General features: G+C 41.3%; 1 protein-coding gene across 1 annotated transcript; it reads right to left on the bottom strand.

Moving 5' to 3' along the window:
• Window positions 1-335: 335 nt before the first annotated feature.
• On the bottom strand, window positions 336-20,279 carry LOC113064574 (sialoadhesin-like). The gene is made up of 6 exons (XM_026235426.1): window positions 20,246-20,279; window positions 7,594-7,935; window positions 7,290-7,517; window positions 814-1,134; window positions 529-738; window positions 336-430 (listed from the first exon to the last, which is right to left on the bottom strand). Exons 1-6 carry the CDS (start codon window positions 20,277-20,279, stop codon window positions 336-338), a joined length of 1,230 nt encoding a protein of 409 aa, XP_026091211.1.
• Window positions 20,280-22,238: the final 1,959 nt, after the last annotated feature.

Raw genomic sequence — 22,238 nt, forward strand, 5'->3', positions numbered from 1 at the left:
TGACAGTTCTGAATGTTGCTAGGTGATGATGTCACAATGGAAGAACACAATGACATCACTCCAGCGGCTCTGACTGACAGACAGCAGATGACAGATGTGGAACATCAGATTCTGAAACAGACAATACAAAAACATTAAATACGTCATAGCATATGTGCCATTGAATCTTATATATCAAAGTTGTTTAAATATGATATATACAAAAATGTTTCCCTTCACTTTTGTTTTCAACTTAGTTTTGAATTGAGATGCATTCTGATGAAAAACCTTTTGAATCATAATGGACAATCTTATAACCTGAATTTATTTCATTATTTATCATGCAATTATTTTACTCACCACATCCACAGAGCTGCTATTATGAGAAACTGAGGTGAAAACACCAGCAGAGTGACAGCATAATGGCTGAACTCTGTGCTGTCCACTGGATCTTCTCAACACAAAGAAGTGAATCATGACTATCAGAGAAACCATCTGAACTCATCAAACATTCACACTGAAGCACATGTATCATGAGAGATGTGTTACCTCCTACAGCACAGGAATACTGGTGAAGCTCTTCATCACTGACTGAGTCCAGGTACAGCTTGTTGTCTTTAGTGAATCCATCTGTTACCTGTCGTCTGTTCTTGTACCAGATGTAAGTATGTTTGTCGTCCAGAGTGCATTTAGTTGAACAGATTAATATCACTTCCTGTCCCTCTGAGAGAACAGATTGGCTGCTTTTCACCTGCATATCTGAAAAAAAAAAAAAAAAGCTTATTAGAAAGTATAGAGGAAACCTTTTGAACAATCAGTATATCAATCAGTTACCTGTCACAGTAAGAATGACTCCAGGTGATCCAGAGTATTGTTCTGAGGCAGTCATGAACCTGAATCGATATTCTCCAGAGTCACTGATCTTGAGCTCTTTGATTCTCAGTTTGTTCTCCACATACTCCACACGACCAGCAAACTGATGCTCCTCACGCAGATCCTTTAAGTCACCAGGCTGAACATAATGCCAGAATGTTTTATTTACAGTATGACCAGGGGGATGTGTGTATGTGCTGGAAATGTCTACTGTTGAGCCGACCAAAGCACAGACTCTTCTAGAGGAGTAAGTCACTCCCCAGCAGCCACTCTTAGAAATGCCTGAAAGAGACACAGATTACTGCTGTGAAAATTACAGTTAAGGTCTGTACACGTCAAGATGAATGTTCAGTGTGAAAATTCTACATGATAAACATTTTAGGATTTTAATTTGAATCAATGGCTGTTATTGGGCGATATCTTTCCAACCCATCGCACTGAGAAGTAAACTGTCCACACAACAAGATTTGCACTTTTTGTCACATAAACGGAGCTGCTGCTGGTACATTAAACTACAACATAGAGCCGATCTCTCACAGACTATTTTGCTGGCCCAGGCTGATACACACTTTTGTGAATTGAGAGAGCATGAATATGAGAAAGGAAGCAGGTCACCAAGACCTGGTTGGGAGAAAGCCAGTTAAAGGAATAATTCACCCAAAAATGTAAAATGACTGTTAATTCACTCACCCTCAGGAAACCCAAGATGTGGGTGATTTTATCTTCAGTAGAACAGTAAAGAAGAGTTTTAGCTAAAACCGTGGTCCATGGTGAAGTCAGCAGTTACTGCCACTTGAGATTTAAATGTGCAACTAAAGTAACAATTATTATTATTTATTTTTTTGGTGGGAGGGAGGTGAACTATCCCTTTAAAACCCACTAAATCCACACTATTTCTATCACTGCTTAGGATCAGTATTGAGGACATGCAAAGGAACACATCCACAGTGATTGGAAAAACAACCTGCAGCTTGGTTGGTACTAGTAAGGAAACTGAGAAAACAGGAGTAAAACAAATGATTATCTGCTGAAATTTAAGACAGTTGGACTCAACAGTGATTCTTATGACTTAAAGAACCAGTGATCCATGATAGAGCTCTAATTGAGCCTTAAAAGTTAGGCCCGACAGGACCCAAGCCCGACAGATTTTGGCCCGAGCCCGACAAGTACATTTAGATTGACAGCTTTTTAAAAGCCCAAACCCGTTTACAGCCCGACATTAGTCAAATATGCGCACGCACACAGCTCTTTTGCCTTTTGTCAAGAATGAGCCATTTATACATATTTTAACAATTTAAGCTATAGGCCACTTGGAAGTGTCACAAACCCTTGGTCGTGATCCTGGCTCTGGCTGATTGCTGGTGGGCATGTTCTCCAGTGATCCTGTCTTCTCACCTGCAGTTCATCACGTCAGTCAAGCACACCTGTTCCATTTCAAGCAATCTACTCTCTTATAAAAGCCAGACCAACTTTCCAGTCCCCGGCGGATCGTTGTACCATTCATGTTCCAGCCTGAACCTTGGAATCAAATCTCTCACCAGAATCTCAGGACACAGATTACTGAAACTGGATCACCAACCGTCTGTTCTGCGAGAACATACCCTGCTCATACATCTCTGTTTAAAACTTGGGGTTAATAAATTTACCTTTAATTGAACTGACACTCTGGTCTGCATTTGAGTTCTGGTTCCCGGTCCTGACAGAACGATCCGGCCATTATGGACTCAGCAGACCTAGAGCCAGTTCGCCATTGCGGTATCCACTCAAGGAGCAATCCTGAATCAGCACAGTACCGCGCTTAGGGAAATTATGGGAGGACTTCAGGACTTGTCTCTCCGTGTGGAAACCCTTCAGGAGTCCCTGCAAAATCCTCCTCCAGCCCCTGAACTGGCCGAATCAGTCACAGCTAATCCTGCCAGGGAACCTTGGGTTTCACCAGCGGAAAGGCACGATGGGATCCTAGGTCAGTGTAAGACATTTCTCATGCAATGTGGTCTAGTTTTTGCTCTCCAACACCTCACCTATGCCACAGAGAGATCCAAGATTGCCTACCTCATCGGGTTGCTGCGAGGAGCGGCCTTGCAGTGGGCTTCAGTTCACTGGAGGAGACAGGACCAGTTTACCACCACCTATGTTGCATTTACTGCAGAGATGACCAAGGTTTTCGACCATTCGGTCCAAGGTAATGACGCTTGCATGAGATTGTTCTCTAATCACCAAGGACTCTGGAGTGTGGCGGAGTACGCCATTGAGTTCCGAACATTGGCCGTAGAGAGTGGGTGGAATGAGGCGTCCCTGCTGGCTGTGTTTATCAAAGGTTTAAGGGAAAGATTAAAGGATGAACTGGTGACACATCCTAAACCTGTGAACCTGGATAATCTCATTGCTTTGACAATTCGTATAGACAATCGCTGTCGAGAGCAACGACGACAGAAACAACACAACCCTGGCGGTGATGTCATTCCTCACCGAAGAGATCACTCCACAGGATCCAGATATTTTCCTCGTCATATACTTCCACTGGAGCCCATGCAGCGAGAGGAGTTCCCGGAGGGCAAGCCCATGCAGCTGGGTCGGAACCGTCTCAGTGCAGATGAACGAGAACACCGTAGAGGAACAAACGCTTGCCTCTACTGTGGACAACCACACAAAGAAATCTCCTTTTTTGTTATTGACTCACCATTTATACCGTTACTTTTGGGGCACTCCTGGTTAACCAGACATAATCCTCATATTGACTGGATATCTGCTAAGGTTCATAACTACAGCTCTGCCTGTCTTGCTAGTTGTTTGCGGTCTGCTCTGCCTTCTTCTTTAACCCGCCATAAACCCGAACCAGACCGGCCAGACCTGTCATTAATCTCCACTGAGTACCACGAGATATCGGAGGTGTTCTGTAAACAACAGGCTCTCTCACTTCCCCCGCACCGACCCTATGACTGCGCCATTGACCTGTTGCCTGGATCTACGTTTCCTCGGAGCCGTCTGAGCGGGTGGCAATGGAGGAGTACATTAACAATTCCCTGGCAGCTGGGATTATCCGCCCTTCGTCAACACCTCTTGGAGCCGGGTTTTTCTTTGTGGGTAAGAAAGATGGGACCCTCCGCCCATGTATCGACTTCAGAGGTTTGAATGATATCATTCAAATATGATATCTGTAAAGAACAAATATCCACTACTACTCATGAACTCAGCCTTTGAATTTCTCCAGCGAGCTACAGTATTTTCAAAATTAGATCTCCGCAATGCCTACCACCTGGTCCGAATTCGTAAAGGAGATGAATGGAAGACGACCTTCAACACCCCTCTGGGACACTTTAATTACCTGGTTATGCCTTTTGGCCTGTCTAACTCACCTGCCGTCTTTTAGTGTCTAATCAATGATGTGCTTGATATCCTCATCTTTTCCCAGAATCAAGCAGAACATGTCCAGCATGTCTGACAGGTCCTCCATCGACTACTGGATAACCGTCTATTTTTCAAAGCAGAGAAGTGCGAGTTTCACGCCTTCACCATCACCTTCCTCGGTCACATCATTACCAGAGGTCAGGTGAGGATGGATCCGGAGAAGGTGAGAGCAGTCTTAGATTGGCCCCGACCAGATACAAGGAAACAGCTACAGAGATTTTTGGGGTTTGCTAACTTTTATAGACGTTTCATTAGAAATTACAGCTGCACTGCTGCACCATTAACTGAACTAACCTCCCCAGCTAGACCGTTTGTTGTGGTTAGTGGACCTGTGGGAGTGGGGGCAGTCCTGTCCCAGCAGTCACCTGAGGATAACAAACTTCACCTTTGTGCCTTTCTATACCATCGTTTATCTCCCACAGAAAGAAACTATGATGTCGGGAACCGGGAACTGCTGGCTGTGAAGTTGGCTCTCGAGGAGTGGTGACATTGGCTATAGGGCGTAGATCAACCGTTCGTGGTTTGGACCGACCATAAAAACCTGGAGTACATCCACTCGGCGAAACGCCTGAATACTCGTCAAGCCAGGTGGGCTCTTTTCTTTGGTCACTTCAATTTTGCCCTTACCTACAGGCCTGGATCCAGAAATATGAAGCCTGACGCATTGTCTCGGCTGTTCGTGAAGGAGGAGACTATTGCAGAACCCGACACCATAATATACCAAAAACCTGTGTCATTGGGGCAGCCATTTGGGAGATTGAGGGTAAGGTGAGAACAGCCCTTCAGCAATAGCATGACCCAGTTAATGGCTCCCCGGGTCATCTGTTTGTGCCTCTCTCTGTCCGTCCGTCCATCTGTATTACAGTACAGTCTGTATCACTCCTCCAGACTCTCATGCCATCCTGGAGTGGCACGCTCTTTGGCCTTCCTGCGCAGACGATTCTGGTGGCCAGAGATGAGGAACAATGTCCAGACCTTTGTTTCTGCTTGTCCCATCTGTGCACAGAACAAGGGTTCCAACCAGTGTATCTGCAGCCGCTTCCCATACCTTGTCGTCCGTGGTCTCACTTATCACTGGATTTTGTATCTGGGCTACCTCCCTCGAAGGGTATGACTGTGGTTCTCACTGTGGTGGATCGTTTTAGCAAGGTTGCACATTATCTGTCTCTGCCCAAACTGCCCACAGCTAAGGAGACTGCCGAATTCTTAGTCTCTGTGGTGTTCACGGTCCACGGCCTACCTTTGGACATCATCTCGGAAAGAGGTTCACAATTCACTTCAGCCGTTTGGAAGTCATTCTGCCGAGCCATAGGGGCCACCATAAGCCTGAGCCAACCAGAAACTGAAGACCAACCTGCATTGTTTGGCTTCCTCCAACCCCACATCCTGGACATCTCAGGGTGGAGTATGCCCACAACACGCTTCCCACATCTGCCACGACTGTCACCTTTTCAATGTGTCTATGGTTTTCAACCCCCGTTGTTTCCCTCTCAGGAGAAAGAGTTGGCTGTTCCCTCCATCCAAGCATATATCTGCAGATGTCATCGCACCTGGCAGCAAGCCCGGGCCACCCTTCTGAGGACCTCTGCCTAATATGAGCGTCACGCAAACCGTTATCGGACTCCTGCACCCTCCTATTCTGTGGGGCACAAGGTATGGCTCTCCACCCGGGATCTCCCATTAAGATGGAGCTGGGTTCCCCGGCAGCAGGTTCTGGATGCTGCTCACATTCGGGTATTCCATCGCTCTTACCCTGAGAAGCCTGGAGGAAGTTGGAAGTTGGAATAAAGAAATAAAACAAGTCCTCTGTATCATCGTAACATCTCAGCACCAATAAAAAATAGTCTTTTCAATAAAAACTTTTATGAACCTGGGTGCGGACAGGCTGTTCAGAGGCAAGGTGGCCCCAGGCGATTGTGCGCTGCATCCTCAGACGGTACAGCAAATTTGGGCAGTCTTCGGGAAGGCAGAGGTCGACCTCTTTGCTTTGGAAGATTTTCTCATTTTTCTCAATACAGAGAGATGCCCTGGCCCACATCTGGTCCAGGGCTCGCCTGTATGTGTTTCCTCCTATCGCCCTGATTCCCCAGATCATCGGGCAATTCAAGGAAACCAAATGCTCTCTTCTCTTAGTAACTCTACTCTGTAAGAACCAGGCTTGGTTTCCAGAGCTGATGCTGCTGGTAAGGGATGGTGAAAGGCATGATTTGGCATCCCCTCCTAGAGTGGTGGAGACTTCATGTCTGGTGCCTCGACGGGATTCTAATAGGCTCCCAGCGAGAGTAAGCAACACCATTCTTGAGCAACACCAGATATGAGTATATGTGGAATGTTCTAAACTGTTTAGGCAGTCTGAACAGCTGTTTATTTGCTTTTGAGGCAGCCAGAAGTGTCTGCCGGTCACTAAGCAAAGACTGTCTTGCTGGATTGTTAATGCAATAGCTCTGGCTTATGCATCAGAAAGACTGGATGCGGCATATCTTTCATTGAGCTCTGTGCGACCACCGGCTGGTCATCACTGTCCAGTTTTGCTAGATTCTATAACTTAGACACTCCCGCTCTGTAGGCGTGGATTCTATCTGTTTAATCCTCCCATATGGTTAGTGGTTCTGAACAAACGTGAACAAATCAGGCTTCAGGAGAAAGGAAAAAAGGAGTTTTCCCATACATAACAACCGTTCTTTTATCTCAGGGAACCAAGATTACACTAAGTAATCAAAGCATTTTCTGTCACTTATATGCACCTGATTTCAACACCAAAGAAATCAAACAAAGCCATACAAAAGCCTTTGCAATTAATCTGCTAGAAAACATTATAATACTATACAGCTGGAACTAAATCTGGATGATCACTTACATAATCGTTTTATATATATATATATATATATATATATATATATATATATATATATATATATATATATATATAAATACATTTACATGTATCCCCATATATATACACATGTGTGAACAAACACTGATATTATATTAGTGCTTATTTTAATAAAAAAATATTAAGTGTCACTCACATACAGGAGAGGAGTAGATCCTAAGATCTGGAATAAGAAAACACGAGTAACTGACACCAGCTTCGAATGAAACTTCAATGCTCCTGGAATGACTAAGATCTTCTTCATATTGTCCATTTTTTTTCCAGTAGTAATTCTGAGGACTGGACGCACAGGAAGTCTCACAGGTAAGTTTTACTCTCTGATCCATCTGGTCTGTAGATCCAGGATTCATCCTCACCTGCAGGACTGAATTTATCAAAAAAATAATAAAACTTTACAAATGAAAGCAGCTGAAGTGACCAGAATCTGGACTCAGTTTCACCTGTGACTGTTAGACTGACAGCCGATGAGCTGAGATGTTTAACTCCATCCTTCATGATGAACATGAGCTGATATTCTCCAGAGTCTGTCTCTCTCACGTCTGATATTGTGAGCGTTGAATAGCTGCTTGAGATCTCATATTTCACCCGTCCTGAGTAATCTGAGTCTAAAGTCAAATCTTCAGGTTCATTGTATTTTCTCCAGTTTGTTCTTTGTTTCTCGCTGAACCAGAACACAGATTTGATGTTGTCCTCGTCATAAGAGCACTTCAACTGCACATTGGTTTCCCTCAGAGCACAAATATTTTCACAGGTCACAGAGAGACGGTCCAATGTTAGAGAGCCTGATTAAAAAAAAAAAAAAAAAAAACAAGAAGGAAAGAGAGGAAGAAAAGAAAATTAAAAAAACAACACTGAAACAATGAGGTTAGCATTGATGGAGAGCTTCTGCTCTGACAATCCAAGTGATTCACTCTGAGAGCAGTGAGGAATCTCACCTCAAAGTCTAAAATGTCTTTAGTCTGTGTTGGAAATTTTTTTTGATGAAATGACTGCAATTTATTAATACAATAATCTTACCTGAAATGTGTAAAATTATGATCACTGATGTCATTCTGGAGTCCATACTTTAACTTTAAAAACAAATCACTTTTTGGTCTAGAGTAAAACAACAAGAACAATGTACAGTGAGGCAAGCACACTTTACTTTGAAACCATTTATTACAATAACTCCTACATTAACTGCATTTTGTTTCAAGTTTAAACATGGGTAAAGAAATGTGGTGTCTATGTCTGAAGTTTAGCAAGCAATCAGATGATCTTATTTCCTTCCTTTTTCTCCAGTCGTTTACTCACTTGTTGTTGGGCACAGAACTTTCCAGTTTCCAAACTGTTGAGTCAATGATAAATCTAGTTTAAAACATGTTTCAAATTAACATAAATGCATTTGTTCATTGCATATGTTTTTGAAAAATGACTAGGCTCTAATGACTTTTAAAGATGACATATCATGAAAATCAGACTTTTCCATATTTTCAGTGTGATAACCAGGTCCCCGGTACATCTACCGAAAAAATATTAACCCATAAGCCTTTTTCTTCAAGAGTCACCCTTGGTGATCTGACAAAGGTATTTCATTATAATATTACCTCCCATTCATCTGTAAGCTTCCACCCATGGCACTTTCATTTTACATTTAAACATTTAGCAGACTCTTTTATCCAAAAGCGACTTACAAATGATAACATTAGAAGCAATCAGATCAACAAGAGAACAACAACAGTATACAAGTGTCATGACCAGTCTCAGTTAGTCTAGTACAGAACACATAGCCAGGTTGTTGTTTTTTTATATAAATATAAGATTATGAAAGACAAGAAAAGAATAGGTAAGTGCTAGTATTTAATATAAAAAGTTGGTTAAGTGCTTTTGAAAAAGATGAGTTTTTAGATGTTTTTTTGAAAATGAGTAAAGACTCAGCTCTTCAAATTGAGATTGAGAGGTCATTCCACCAGCTGGGAAAAGGTCCGTGAGAGTTATTTTGAACTTTTTTCGGATGGCACTACAAGGCGTCATTCATTTGCAGAGCACAAACTTCTGGAGGGCACATAAGATTGAACTAGTGAGTTTAGGTATGTTGGTACATCAGTACCTTGAATTTGATGCAAGTGGCTACTGGTAGCCAGTGTAACCTGATGAGGAGAGGAGTAACATGAACATTTTTGGCTCATTGAAGACAACCCTCTGTGCTGCATTCTGGATCAGTTGCAGAGTCTTGATAGCACATGCAGGAAGGCCCGACAGGAGGGCATTACAATAGTTCAGTCTGGAGAGAACAAGAGCTTGGACAAGAAGTTGCGTGACCTGCTCTGACAGGAAGGGCCTAATCTTCCTAATGTTGTATAAGGCAAATCTGCAGGACCAGGTCGTTGTAGCAATACAGTCTGTGAAGCTTAACTGATGTTCCATCACAACTCCTAGGTTTCTAGCTGTCCTGGAGTCAAATCAAATCAAAGTTTATTTATAGAGCACCTTTTTAAAACAGCAGGTGTTCACCAAAGTGCTTTACATACAATATAAAATAAACAGTAAAGCTAAAAAGCATAAAAGGAATAAAATAAAATAAATGAAAACACAATAAAATATGCAATATATACAATAATGATTTATAACACACACAAACTCCTAACAGGTAACTCTCATACTGTGTTATATGCTGTACTATACAAATATGTAAGCAAGTGAAGGTGCCTGCCTAATGTACAAAGGTAAATTATTCCAGAGTTTTGGAGCCGCTACTGGAAAGGCACGCTCACCTCCGCTCTTTAATCTTGCATTGGGGGAGACTAAAAGCTGTTGCCCAGCAGACCTAAGTGCTCTGGATGGAGCAAATGGCTCTAATAGATCTGAGAGGTATTCAGGAGCAGTGTTATTTAATGATTTAAAAACTAAAAGTAAAATCTTGAAATCAATTCTAAAGCGAACTGGCAACCAGTGAAGGGAAGCTAATATAGGTGTAATGGAGTCTTGTTTGCATGTCCCTGTTAATAAACGTGCAGCCACATTTTGTTCCCTCTGCAAACGTGTTAGAGATGCCTATTACAATAGTCCAGGCTGGTTGATATAAAAGCATGGATGACCCTCTCAAAATCAATAAAAGATACAAATGACTTGACTTTAGATAATTGCCTTAACTGATAAAAACACAATTTAACTACCAAATTAATCTATCTATGTAGTATACATTTTATCTAGTCACCATCCATTAAAACACATAGGCTTTTTACAACGGGCTTCACATATGAATTTAAGTCACCAAGATCTACATCAGGGGTATTGATGGTACCACCAGGTCGAAAAAAAATAATTTCAGCGACTTAGGCGTTAGAAGAGTAGGCCCTAACGGCTGCAGGTAGTGAACTGCATGGTTGTTGGCGCCTGGTCGGTAGGGCTCGAGCCGATGCTCAATGGGAGCTTGTGGCGTTGGAACGGTGAGCCCTACCGGCCGATAAGGAGGAGAAGCATGGTTAAAGTGCCCGACTGGGAGGACCCGAGTTGCCTCAACCGGAGTAGGTAAAGGTGCTGATAGCCCCTGCTGTTCAGTGGGCGAAGGGCCTAATGCTGACGGAGAGGGCCCATGAAGCCTCAGACAGGAGATTGAGACTCAGGATGACGGACTTCTGGGTCCTCTTGGTTTGGCAGATAAAAAGCTTTGTGCTGGCCGACAAGGAGGACTGTGGCGACATCCGAAGGGAGATCCCGACTCACGGCATCACATGGATGAGACTCACGGACGGGGCGAGAGTGGAAAACCCGACTGGGAGGACTCTTGTGGCATCAGATAGGGCATTAAACTCAGAACATCGGGGGCATTAAAATCAGAACATCGAACGGGTAAGCCTCGCCAGGCGGGGTTAAAAGATGTGAAGATGGCTGAGAGTTTTTTTTTTTTTTTTTTTTTTTTGCAGTAATTGATGAGAGGTCAAGACTCGTACCGTCGGACAGTTAAGCCTCACCTACTGTCAAATGGAATGGTAAGTTCCCGAGGCTCTCGTTGACGTCTTATGGGAGTTCGCTACTCAGGGCATGAGTCGGGTAAAACTCGACGACCGTAGGAAGGAAGGAGGGTTTGTTTGTGTGTTTGGTACTTGCGGCATCGGATGGCTTGTTTATTGGTTAGATCGGTTTTGCAACCTAGACCACGTGGAATGGTAGTGATTGTCCGGCCAGGAGGCTCTCGCCAGCGTCCGATGGCGATTTCTTTTTTTTTTTTTTTTTTTGCATCTGCGTACGGAAGTTATCAGTCTAAATGTTCTGCAAAATCAGTCAATGGTGTAAAAACAATAGTAGATTTAATTTAAGGACCAACGATTTAACCCTAATATGGATGTAAACGAACAACTTAAATATAAGGTATACAAAAACAGGTAAGATCATATATTTGGAGTGAGTTTGGTTGAACTGATGCCTTGGTCATACGCGCTCCCGACCACGTGCCTCATGATGGGACCGACGCGCCGACCCGGAAACAAGAATGAGATGCGTTCGAACATAACTGTGGCATTAAACTCTGTTAGTGAGAGCTCGTTTCAAATATGGCACGTATCAGATTACCTGTTAAAGTACGGTGGAATGCCTTATATCTGCAAATGATGTATGTCTATTTGTGAATGGAGACTTCTTCGCCGCCTACAGGCTCACATCATCCTTTGAGAGATGGGATAACAGAGCGGTTTGATAGCTGAATTATGGTAGGCCGCCTAATAATGATAATAAAAAACGTTGATTGGAGAATGAGCCTAATATAATCTTGGCTATCGTCGATACATGATACGATCACCACAACCTAGGATGCATGGCATACCTTTTAAGCGGAGGTGATGTCGATTTTTATTTTTTTTTATTTTATTTTTTTATGCGGGAGCAGACACTGCTGCAGCAGAGGGAAGATACGGGAAAGGCTCCTGTGGGAGCAGGCACTGCTACGGCAGTGGGGAGATATTCGTTTTCCTGACATAAGTTACTAAATAACTGTCATTGAAACAATGTTTTATGGAAACATTGGTCAAATATCGAAGGCAGAGTCTTTAGACTTTAAATTGATGCACGGTTTGTCCAGATCAAGTAAGAGAGTGATGTTTAACATGCTGTGAAAGTGAAACGATAATAAACTGGGGCCGTTGGCAATGCTTGCAAGCAAATTAGTTAATAGCAGTTATGTGCTATTCGCTTCCAAGTGGTTTCTAAAGATATTTACTTGCCCGTTTTTCCCGTATTACGGTCCTAAAAAGGCAACAGAAATTTTACTCACACTTGCTATCCTGCATCAAAACACGAGGGCAGTTGCGTTTTAGATGAATTTTGAGGGATCACGCCAGTGAATGGTGAAATAGGTCCCTAAATAAATTGGTCCTGCCAGAATACTTGCATGGAAATTTAAATTTAAATGTATGCATTTAGCAGACGCTTTTATCCAAAGCGACTTACAGTGCATTCAGACTATCGTTTTTTTGTTTGTTTGTTTTTTTTACCTATCATGGAACTTATGTCTGTATCATTTCTGTGAGGTTTAAACGTGAGAGATAAGGCAAATGTAATGTCTTGAACATTTCAGTGTGGGTGAAGACTCTGGAAATAATGCCTTGGCTTCGTGGTTAAAAGTGACATCATCATCATCCGACTGTCTGTCTTCTAAATCTATGCGCACTCCACACTCCAGATCAGCAGATGGTGGTAATGCACCTTTAAGCTGGTTTGCCAAAACCGCCATAAAACACTGGTAGAAGAAGAAGAAGACGGAACTGCATCATGACGTCGTTTAACAAACTTTAGCCGCGAACCTGCTTTTAGCGTCTTCACCTGAATATGTATTGGTTTACGTCACGCGGTCTGCGCTGCTAGAGGAAGCGGCCTCAAACTGGGCCAATGGATAGTGGTACGTCAGCTATATTTATACTATGGGATTGATTACTTGATTATGGTCCACCTGTGTCAATTAGGCCAAGTATCTGAGGCGCTCCTCCCGAATCTTGTTAATAAAAACATAATTAAAAAAAACTGCTAAAAGTTTTCACGTTTCTTTGGAAAATTCCTAACTTATTTGTTGAGATGTATTTAAAACAGAATTAATAGTGTTGATTAGAACACAAGGTTTATGAGAATTATTTGTGATGACATTTGAGAAATATTTTGACTTTTCCATTTTTACAGTTTTTTATATTTAAACAAGCTGTCTTTCAAGATCTCAGACGAAACCTGCAGCCTATCCTTTTCCCACTGGCGTTCCGCTCTCCTGCACTCATGCCTAGAAGCATGGGTAATGTCATTTAGCCATGGTTCAGATTTTGGCTTAGCACGAATAGTCTTGAAAGGGGCAACATTGTCCAGTGCATTCTGACAAGAAGCATAAAACAATGATGTTAAATCATCAGTATTATAATGCTGAGTGGACACTGAGAAGGCCATTTTTGTGCTTTCAAAAACATCAGTAAACCTGTCTGCGGTTAAAGAGTTAAATGAGCGACAGCGACGAGCAGGAGCACATGGTTTAAAAAATCTCGAATTTCACAGGCATGTGGTCAGAAAAAGTAGCATCACAAACATTAATATTGTTAGACAGGTAGATCACACGATAAAACCAGGTCTAATGTGTGTCCGTGCTCATGTTTAGAGCTAGCCACAAACTGCATCAAGTTAAACGACTTGAAGTCTTTAACCAATGGCTTGGAGGGACAACAGATATAGATGTTAAAATCTCTAAATGCTAAAAACTCTGTCATACTTTGGCATGATTTCAGCCAGAAAAATCGGAAAAACCATTTATGAAGTCTTTATGGTATTTGGGAGGAAGATAAATCACAGAACATAGCACTGGCTCAAAGCTTGAGTAGAAGTTGCACATCACACGCTGGCAGTTTAATTTTTCCTTAAAAATAATTGCAATTCCTCCACCCCGACCTGTAAGTTGTGGAGAGTTAAAAAAGTCACAGTTTAAAGGTAAAACCTCCGAAAAGGGGCTTAACTCACCCTCGTTCATCCAGATTTCAGTCACGTACAGTAGATCCAAGTTATTTGAGGTAAAAAAATTCATTTAAGATAAAAGTTTTGTTTACCAGTGACCTGGCATTTACCAGGGCAATCCTGGCCGGAGCTGGGTTATCTGCTATCCGGGGCTCACGATCCAACACTAATAGGCACGATGTGTTAACTCCACCTCTCCAAAAGCGGGGAGACATGGATCGGGGGGGCCCTGGACTCCTTGTCGGTGTCGACCACTGGTACCATCCAGGTGTAAACAGGATCCAAAGAACGCATGGAAATATAGTTGCAGTCGTCTATCTGATACTCCGCTAATGTTCTATGGAGATTGTGGGAAACTGCCAGACGTTTCCCCGACGTTTATGTCTCTTTTTCTTCTGAGCAGGAAATACACAGGTAACTGGTACAGGTGAGGTGAGGTTTTTGATCCACCAGAATTATTAATTAGCATATTTACCATATTTGAACTAATGTTCAGCAGTATCTGGTGATCATACACTAGTAGAGAGTCCACATTGTTAAAAGTAGTTAGTAAAAACAACACAAACACGATTAAGGCTAGAGACAACAGACGGCCTGCCACGCACACTGGCGCCATCTTTACATTTTAGGAGTCATGGTTGACGAACCCAGCTGTATAGAGAAGTTGTGATGAAACGATCTTAGTAAGGTTGAGCTGAAGGTGATGGTCATTCATCCAGCTAGAAATGTCACTCAGACAGTCTGAAATATGAGCAGCTACCATCGGGTCATCTGGTTGGAATGAGAAGTAGAGTTGGGTGTCATCAGCGTAGAAGTGATAAGAAAAACCATGCTTCTGAATGACAGATCCTAATGCCGTCATGTAGATGGAGAAGAGAAGTTGTCCAAGTACTGAGCCTTGAGGAACCCCAGAAGCAAGTTGTTGTGACTTAGAAACATCACCCCTCCAGACATCCTGAAGGACCTATCAGAGAGGTAGGACTTAAACCACTTGAGTGCGGTTCCAGAGATGCCCATCTTTCTGAGAGTAGACAGGAGAATCTGGTGATTAACTGTGTAAAAAGCAGCAGACAGGTCCAACAAGATGAGTACTGAGGATTCTGAAGCTGCTCTTGCCAGTCACAGGGCAGGGTAAGATTTTTTTGAAGCCAGATTGGTTTCTGTCCAGGAGGTTGTTCTGTACAAGGAACATGGAGAGCTGGTTGAACACAGCTCGCTCAAGTGTCTTTGCAATGAATGGAAGAAGGGATATCATAAGCTGTGTCACAAGCTTGCTTAAATACTGAGGGAAATGTTCAAGAGTGAAGAGAGGAGTTGATAATGTGAGTAAGTGAAGGTATGACTGAAGAAGAAATCGCTTGAAGGAGGTGAGTGGGGATTGGATCAAGTGGACAAGTAGTAGGATGATTGGACAGGATACGTTTGGAAACGTCTATCTCTGAGAGTGGAGAGAAGGAGGAGAGAGAGTGTGCATTGGTCATTGTTATCCTCAGTATGCGGTGTGGAGAATTGGTCACTGATGGTTCTCATCTTATTTGTGAAGAAACTGCTGTTGTCAGCTGCAAGAGTTGGTGGAGGAGGAGGTGGATTAAGAAGAGAAGAGGAAATTTTGAAGAGTGTCCGAGCGTTTTGATTTCACAAGTGACAGTGGTGTACCAGCTCTAATGCCATGCTAAAAGTGAGCAAAACATGCTAACAGTTCTGCCTTTGGCTGTACAGATGAGCACATAACACTATTTAGATTCCCAGCTGAATATGAGTGAGTGAATGTCAGTATATTCAAAAATATCTTTTAAAGCATTTTTGTTTTATTATTTGAAATTAGTTTCATGAATTTATAAATACAGTGGGTACAGAAAGTATTCTCTCTTTCCTCAATGTACACACAGTACCCCATATTGACAGAAAAACACAGAATTGTTTACATTTTTGCACATTTATTAAAAAAGAAAAACTGAAATAACACAGGTCTCTTCAGAGATGCTCAATTGGGTTTAAGTCAGGGCTCTGGCTGGGCCATTCAAGAACAGTCACAGAGTTGTTGTGAACCCACTCCTTTGTTATTTTAACGGTGTGCTTAGGGTCATTGTCTTGTTGGAAGGTGAACCTTCAGCCCAGTCTGAGGTCCTGAGCACTCTGGAGAAGGTTTTCATCCAGGATATCCCTGTACTTGACCGCATTCATCTTTCCTGTCCCTGCAGCTGAAAAACACCCCCACAGCATGATGCTGCCACCACCATGCTTCACTGTTGGGACTGTATTGGACAGGTGATGAGCAGTGCCTGGTTTTGATTTCACACATACTGCTTAAAATTAAGGCAAAAAAGTTTTATCTTGGTTTCATCAAACCAGAGTCCTTCGGGTGTTTTTTAGCAAACTCCATGCAGGCTTTCATATGTCTTGCACTGAGGAGAGGCTTCCGTCGGGCCACTCTGCCATAAAGCCCTGACTGGTGGAGGGCTGCAGTGATGTTGACTTTCAACAACTTTTTCCCCATCTTCCGACTGCATCCCTGGAGCTTAACCACAGTGATCTTTGGGTTCTTCTTCACCTCTCCCAGCAAGGCTCTTCTGCCCCGATATCTCAGTTTGGCCGGACGATCAGCTCTAGGAAGGGTTCTGGTCATCCCAAACGTCTTCCATTTAAGGATTATGGAGACCACTGTCCTCTTAGGAACATTAAGTGCAGCAGAATTTTTTTTTTTTTTGTAACCTTGGCCAGATCTGTGCTTTACCACAATTTGGTCTCTGAGCTCTTCAGGCAGTTCCGTTGACCTAATTTGCTCTTAAATGCACTGTGAGCTGTAAGGTCTTATATAGACAGTTGTGTGGCTTTCCTAATCAAGTACAATTGGTATAATGAAACACTGCTGGACTCAAATGAAGGTGTAGAACCATCTCAAGGATGATCAGAAGAAATGGACAGCACCTAAGTTAAATATATGAGTATCACAGCAAAGGGTCTGAATACTTAGGACCATGTGATATTTCAGTTTTTCTTTTTTAATAAATCAGCAAAAATGCTGCAAATGGCTGCAATATAAAAAATAAAAAAGTCAAATTTAAGGGGCTCTGAATACGTTCCGTATCCACTGTATATTTTCATTTTGCACCACCTGACAGTCACACCACATGATATTTCATAACCTAAGATAAACTTGCTTCGTTATACTTTTTTTTGACTGTCACTATTGACTGATTATTGACTGTAATTTTCTGTTTTGTTTTGCCATTTAAATTGTTTTTCCAAATCTACACCGTGAAGCAGGTTTGATAATATTACTGTATTTCTTTCAGATCCAATATCCTTAAAACTATTTAAGGGTTATTTCACCCAAAAATGAAAATTAGCTTGTGTTTTACTTTATTCTAGTGATAGGCCTTATTGGAAGATTTTTTTAAATTTTACATTTTTTAAATTTGTTAAATTGGGATCAGATTAAACTGTGTGCGGTAAAATAAAGTGTTTGAAAAAGATGAGACAACATCAAAAGTAGAATGAATAAAGTTTATTTACAATATTCACAATGAATTTAAAACAACAAGACTAGAACTAGAAATCCTAGGCGGTTAAAAGCACAGAGTCTTTCAGTTCCATACCCTTAAAACAGTCCTTTAGAAATCCAGGGTGTTGTAAGTTCCAAGGTAAAAGTGTCCTCCAGTGTATATACAGTCCAAAGAAGTAATGGCATGTCCTTTAATGGCATGTCCTTTAAAAGCAACTCCTCAATCCAGCTGATTTAGTGATTTGGTCTTCACCCGGTTGTTTGTCATCCTGCATGCTTTATACTGATCTAGTTCCTTATTCCTGTCATGTGACTGATCACATGACAGGCAGACCAATTTACATTAAAAGACACACATTCAAATGAAAAAGATGGTTGAAATGGCTAAGACAACATGTAAAACAATTAAAACTGTAATATATAGACATAAAAACATCTTAATATATATTGAGCAGTAAAAACGTGTCTTTGTGTGACAGTATCACCCCAACCCCCCTTAGTGTATGACTCCAGAGGCTAAGGAACTAGCCCTTAACTCTTGATGAAAGTGATATAATGATTTTCAAAACAGTATGAGATAAACAAATGTATTTCTGTAAACATGTTCAGCTCACAAGTCGATAACAGGACGATTTTAGATATTGGTGCAATTTCAGTGGTTGTCTAGCAGAGATGCTCACAAGTCTCTGAGCTAGAGTCCAAGTCAAGTCTCAAGTCTCTGAGCTAGAGTCCAAGTCAAGTCTCAAGTCTCTGAGCTAGAGTCCAAGTCAAGTCTCAAGTCTCTGAGCTAGAGTCCAAGTCAAGTCTCAAGTCTCTGAGCTAGAGTCCAAGTCAAGTCTCAAGTCTCTGAGCTAGAGTCCAAGTCAAGTCTCAAGTCTCTTTATTATATTAAGTCTCTGGTTATAATAAATGTTGCATCACGTACAGCGACCCATCCAAGCTGCTTAGAACACTGCATAGCTATATATAAGGAATTCAAAGCATGTAATATGTTATTATGACAACTCTATTTATTAGCATACAATATCAACTTTGATTTTGGTATATAATCAGTGTAAACAGGCTATTGCAACATGACAAAAACACCAAGAATGCTTTACTTTTAAGTTAATATCTGTATTTTGCATTTATGGATTCAGTAATGGCCTTCTGTCTGTCCTGGCTGTATAGCTGCACACCTCTTGTCTGGCTTAAGAATGAACAAAGCTACGCTGACTTATGTTATTCATACAATACCTACTCACAAATAAACATCAAAAACAAAGCCGGCTGCAATGAATTTCTGTGCAAAACAGCTTTTACTACAAACACTTCCACACAAGAACATTTTGATAGAGAACCAAAAATATTTAAAGTAGATAAAATTTGAATAAATAAAATGGAAATGTCTACATACTATTACTACTGTAAACTTTTCAAATAGGACATCAGCCCCTTCAAATCAATGAACAATAACAAAGTGGGCTGCAATGAATATCTGTGCAAAACTTCATGGCTCTGCCCAATGACAGAGGCACGCAGGTTTTTTTCCACTGGAGTACTCACGTGAAGGATGCGTGCACAACTAATAACTAATATCATCACGCTATAAAGGGTTGGCCTGCGCTGGGTGCGCCCCTCCCCCTATAACTGTTCTGTCTCGCGGAGGAGCTCATTTGTGTGCATCTGTATGAAACACGCGCTCTGAAACACGCATAGGAAAAAAGAGCGACAGAAAGAACGGCTCCCCTCCAGCCGTGACTCGGCTCCCATCGTTCATGTTTATGAGCCGTTCAAAAGAATCGGTTCGTTCGCGAACGTCACAACTCTAACAGCGAGCTCATCTGACGTTTACTAAAAATTAACATTGTTCACGAGTCCCGGAGCTCGAGTCCGAGTCGAGTCTGAAGTCTTTCGAGGACGAGTCTCAAGTCGAGTCTGAAGTCACTGTTTGTGCGACTTAAGTCGCACTCGAGTCCGAGTCTCAAACTCGAGTCCCCATCTCTGTTGTCTAGAAGACAAATATCAGTTCCTTGAATTTGATGCGAGTGGCTTTTGTTATCCAGTGCAAACTGATAAAAAGAACTGATAAAAAGAAGTGTGACATGAGCGTTCTTCTGCTCTTTAAAGACCACTCTGCTGCTGCATTCTGGATCAGTTCCTGCTGCATTCTGGATCAGGTCTTATGAAGTACAGTATTCTAATTTGTTGAGAATTTATGGGTTTTTGTTAAATGTGAGCCAAAATAATGACAATTAAAATAACCAAAGACACAAACTACTTTAGTCTGTGTGCATTGAATTTATTTAATATACGAGTTTTACAATTAGATTTGAATTACTGAAATAAATGAACTTTTCCATGACATTCTGATTTATTGAGATGCTCATGTATTGTTGCAATACACTGTGTGAAAGTCAGAAACATGCTTTTTGCTTAAAGCTATCTAGTGTATCTGTAAATTTCACCACTAAAGTTTTTTATTAAAGCAGTAACAATGTTATTTGGGTAAGTGCAACAGGCTTGTTGCTTAATATTCAGGTTTAGACCATTCATCTTTGGGTATTGACCATATGCTTGGAGCTTAATCTTTTCAGGTAATGCATTAAAAGGGCATGCTGCTTTCCTTTGATGCTTATAAAGATGAGCACCTCTTTGCTGCGACTCTCCTCTTGTAAGGGCCATGTTGCCCCAGCCTCTGCAATTTCAGAAGGACATGCTTCTCCTTTTGGATTTTTCATAAGTTTGTGGTTATGAGGGTGACAGCATATGGTTTGTTTGGGGTTTATTACTGCCCCCAACCTGCTAATTCATGACAGGCTGGGTGGATGGACTGGGAGTTTTTGCCCAGAACAGAACAGTATGGCGGTAAATCAGTAGCTAAAATCGAGAGTTTGAAAATCTGAATATAAGAACTTGTCATATTAATATTTGTATTCGTAAGAAACACTCACTGCTCTGATGTGAAAAGCTGAATCTTTCAATTTGCACTCACAGACAATGATCAAAACACCTATGTTTTGAATTTGAATTTGTAGATGAATAGTTACAAATGTGCAAAATGACCTTCACACAAAGAAACTGACATACACAAATGTTTACAACATATTTACTTTTGCACTTTACTTCAGATTCACTGCACAACGTCAAGTTGGCACTTATAACCTCTCAGATCTGGCAGTACAAATTCTAGTGCTTTGACTTTTGCTACTCCCTTTGCGGTATTCCCATTGGTTTAAAGATAAAGTGCTAGGATTTGAACTTATACTGCCAGATCTGAGAGGTTGTATGTCATTTTCTTTTTGTGAAAGTCATTCTACACATTTGTAACCTGGGTGTTTTGATCATTGTCTGTGTGTGCATATTGAAAGATTCAGCTTTTCACATCAGAGCTGTGAGTGTAAATTTCAATTTACAAATAAAAATTTTAATATAAGTTCTCACATTCAGATCAACAAGCTCTCGAGTTTTACTACTGTATTACCTTCATAGAACAGAACCATAATGCCAATCCACACTGTATGCAAAGTGTTAAAGGGTTCACCCAAAAATGAAAATAAATATTTTTTTCACTCACTCTCAAGGCATCCTAGGTGTATATGACTTTCTTCTTTAAGACGGAACCAATCTGAGTCGTTTAACAAATTGTAGCTCTATCATTGCAGCCAGAGGGTGTTCCAGTTGAATAGTCCACAAGTTGTAAAGTAAAGCTTGGACATTCATAATAAAACATGCCACAGATGGTTCCGGAGGATGAATAAAGGCCCCCTGTTTCTTTTGATTCCACTAGGTGGCAGTATACTGAGAATTTAATTGATATCTCTTTCTAAACCAAATGTATTTAAATTTTACTGAAGGGAGATAATGGTATCTCAGAGCTTTCATTTACGTCTCCATTTTTTATTTCTGAACGAATTGGGCATGCCTGAGTTTAAGTGTGCCCTACCCACATACACTGGAGAAAAATTATAAGAATTGTATCAATTTACAGAAAACCCTCTGAATTTTAACACAGTGGTGGACTAATGCACATATTATATTGTATATAGTCACAATTTTATGATAAACACATAAAAAGTAACTGCAACTGATGAATGCAGCTGCGCGAATTTGTGCTTATTGGCCACGCCTCCTCAACTTTGGAACCTCAAGTCTCAGGTTCTGAATGGACTAGAGTCATGATCGACATGTCTATGGATTACTATGATCATCAGCTTTCTTGATGTAGGACGTAGCAATATGTGATGACATCATCAACATTTGCAGCTAACAAGGATAATCCAAACTAAGAGTAATAAAAGTTTTTGGCTGCATTGCATGTTTTAATCTGCACATCTGAGACATATTACATATTACAACCAAAAGATTTAGCTGATATACCATTTGGGGCTAGTAGGTATAATGCTACTTCTTTTAATACATCTACTGGTCTTAATGATGAAAGGGTTTTACATCAATGTGAAAGAGTTCTGCTTCGCACTGAGCTGACTCTTCCTAAAAACCTTGTTTTAAAATTGGAGAAGGATTTTAAAGACTCTGTTGAAAGTAATATAAATCATGAAGTTTATTTTAAAGAGGCTGTGGATTTTAAGTTTGCCAAGATGGAGGCATGCACAGGTGCTGGTCATATAATTAGAATATTAA

The sequence above is a fragment of the Carassius auratus genome, chromosome 47 (assembly GCF_003368295.1).
Source record: "Carassius auratus strain Wakin chromosome 47, ASM336829v1, whole genome shotgun sequence".
Taxonomy (NCBI): domain Eukaryota; kingdom Metazoa; phylum Chordata; class Actinopteri; order Cypriniformes; family Cyprinidae; genus Carassius; species Carassius auratus.